General features: G+C 35.0%; 1 protein-coding gene across 1 annotated transcript in view; it reads right to left on the bottom strand.

The window, feature by feature from the left end:
• The window catches only part of slc25a10b (solute carrier family 25 member 10b), a 21,634-nt gene that overhangs the window by 3,407 nt on the left and 16,792 nt on the right, over positions 1-1,435 (bottom strand). Inside the window, exon 10 of the mRNA XM_014021297.1 lies at positions 494-550. Within this exon, the coding sequence (XP_013876751.1) occupies positions 494-550 (57 nt within the window). The remainder of the gene's footprint in view (positions 1-493; positions 551-1,435) is intronic.

Raw genomic sequence — 1,435 nt, 5'->3', positions numbered from 1 at the left:
GCCTACGTAGTTGTTGGGTGAAAGGTTTTAGGAGGAAAAACTCTTTTTTTCTTATTAAGAATGGTGATGAAAAAAAAGACGTGAACATCACATACATGCTCATGCATTCAGGAGGATCAAACCAGCTGCTCATCTTGCTGATTTAATAACCAGCTTCCGACAAAAGATCCTTTTCAACAAAATGAGACGCAGAAGGAAGAGCTGCTCAGCGCTGCATTGCTCCTAACTGTAGCTGCTAACTGTTTAGCTCTGGTGTTTTTGTTTGGTTCTTACTGCATTATGATGCCATCTAATAAGTGCTGTAGGTCTTTTCTGGACCACATCCAATTTTTGTGTTTTTTCCACTCCTTATGGATACTCTGAGAACATAATTGCCTCAAAAATCAGGACTTCATTGTATATTTATAGAGCAGCTCCTGCTACCAGAGAGTGATGAGTTTCATTTGGTGCAGGTGTCTTTTTTAAATCTTCCACAGCTGGAATGTTTTTTTACCTTGTAAAATGCCAGTGGACCCAGCCTAGCAGTTTCCCGCAAGCAATGCATCACCCCCTGACAACAGACAAAATTWAATTTAATTAAAATTAAAACAGTAAAATGAAGACAGAGAAGCAGAAACAGATCCAACAGAAAGTGTTCCTACAACTTTCCTGATTTAGAAATCCAGACTTTTTAAACTGTAATTTCCTGAATTTGTAAAAGGTTTGGGGTCATTTTTATACACCCAGGTACCAACACTTACTATATTTACTAAATAAAGAACAGACTGTCAACAGAAATGGATAACTGAAAATAACACTTCTGAAAAAAGAAAAATCTGCAACATTTATAAGTGTTTCTTAAAGGGATGGGTACCTTTGACATTTGAATTGATTCGGTACCAATATCCAGGTACCTGGGAATCGGTATCGGTAACGGTACCCATTTTCAGTACTTTCTGTGTGTTGTTTTTTTTTTAATACAGGGTTCCCACACCTTGGTCAACATCTATTTCAAGGACTTTCCAGTACCAATTTCCTCAAATTAAAGAACCACGTGCAATGGCAGTTACCTACTGCTGCAGCAGAATGTTACCAATAAACAGGTTCAATATCATGTAAATTCAATGAAAAACTGAACAACATAGAAGTTGTTGAGTCAGAAACAATGACGTCAGTTTACCGTAATCCTTAGTTATCCACTGCAACAAATGTACGTTTTTTTTATTTAATTTTATAATTTATTTTTTTTAAAGATGATGAAATCAGTCGAGTGAATAGAGAATTTCAATCCCAAAAAAAAAAAACATTCAAGGACTTTCAAGGACAAATGTAATTTTTTGGCTGTTTTGTCCTTCAAATAATTTTAAATTCACAAACTTTCAAGGATTTCAAGGACKCGTGGGAACCCTGTTAATAATAAACTTTTTTTAAATTTAACATATCTATTTCTAAATAT

Source organism: Austrofundulus limnaeus, unplaced genomic scaffold (assembly GCF_001266775.1).
Source record: "Austrofundulus limnaeus strain Quisiro unplaced genomic scaffold, Austrofundulus_limnaeus-1.0 Scaffold286, whole genome shotgun sequence".
In the NCBI taxonomy this organism is placed as follows: Eukaryota; Metazoa; Chordata; class Actinopteri; order Cyprinodontiformes; family Rivulidae; genus Austrofundulus; species Austrofundulus limnaeus.
The sequence above is the reverse complement of the archived record's forward strand: the minus strand, read 5'-3'. Positions and strand labels throughout refer to the sequence as shown.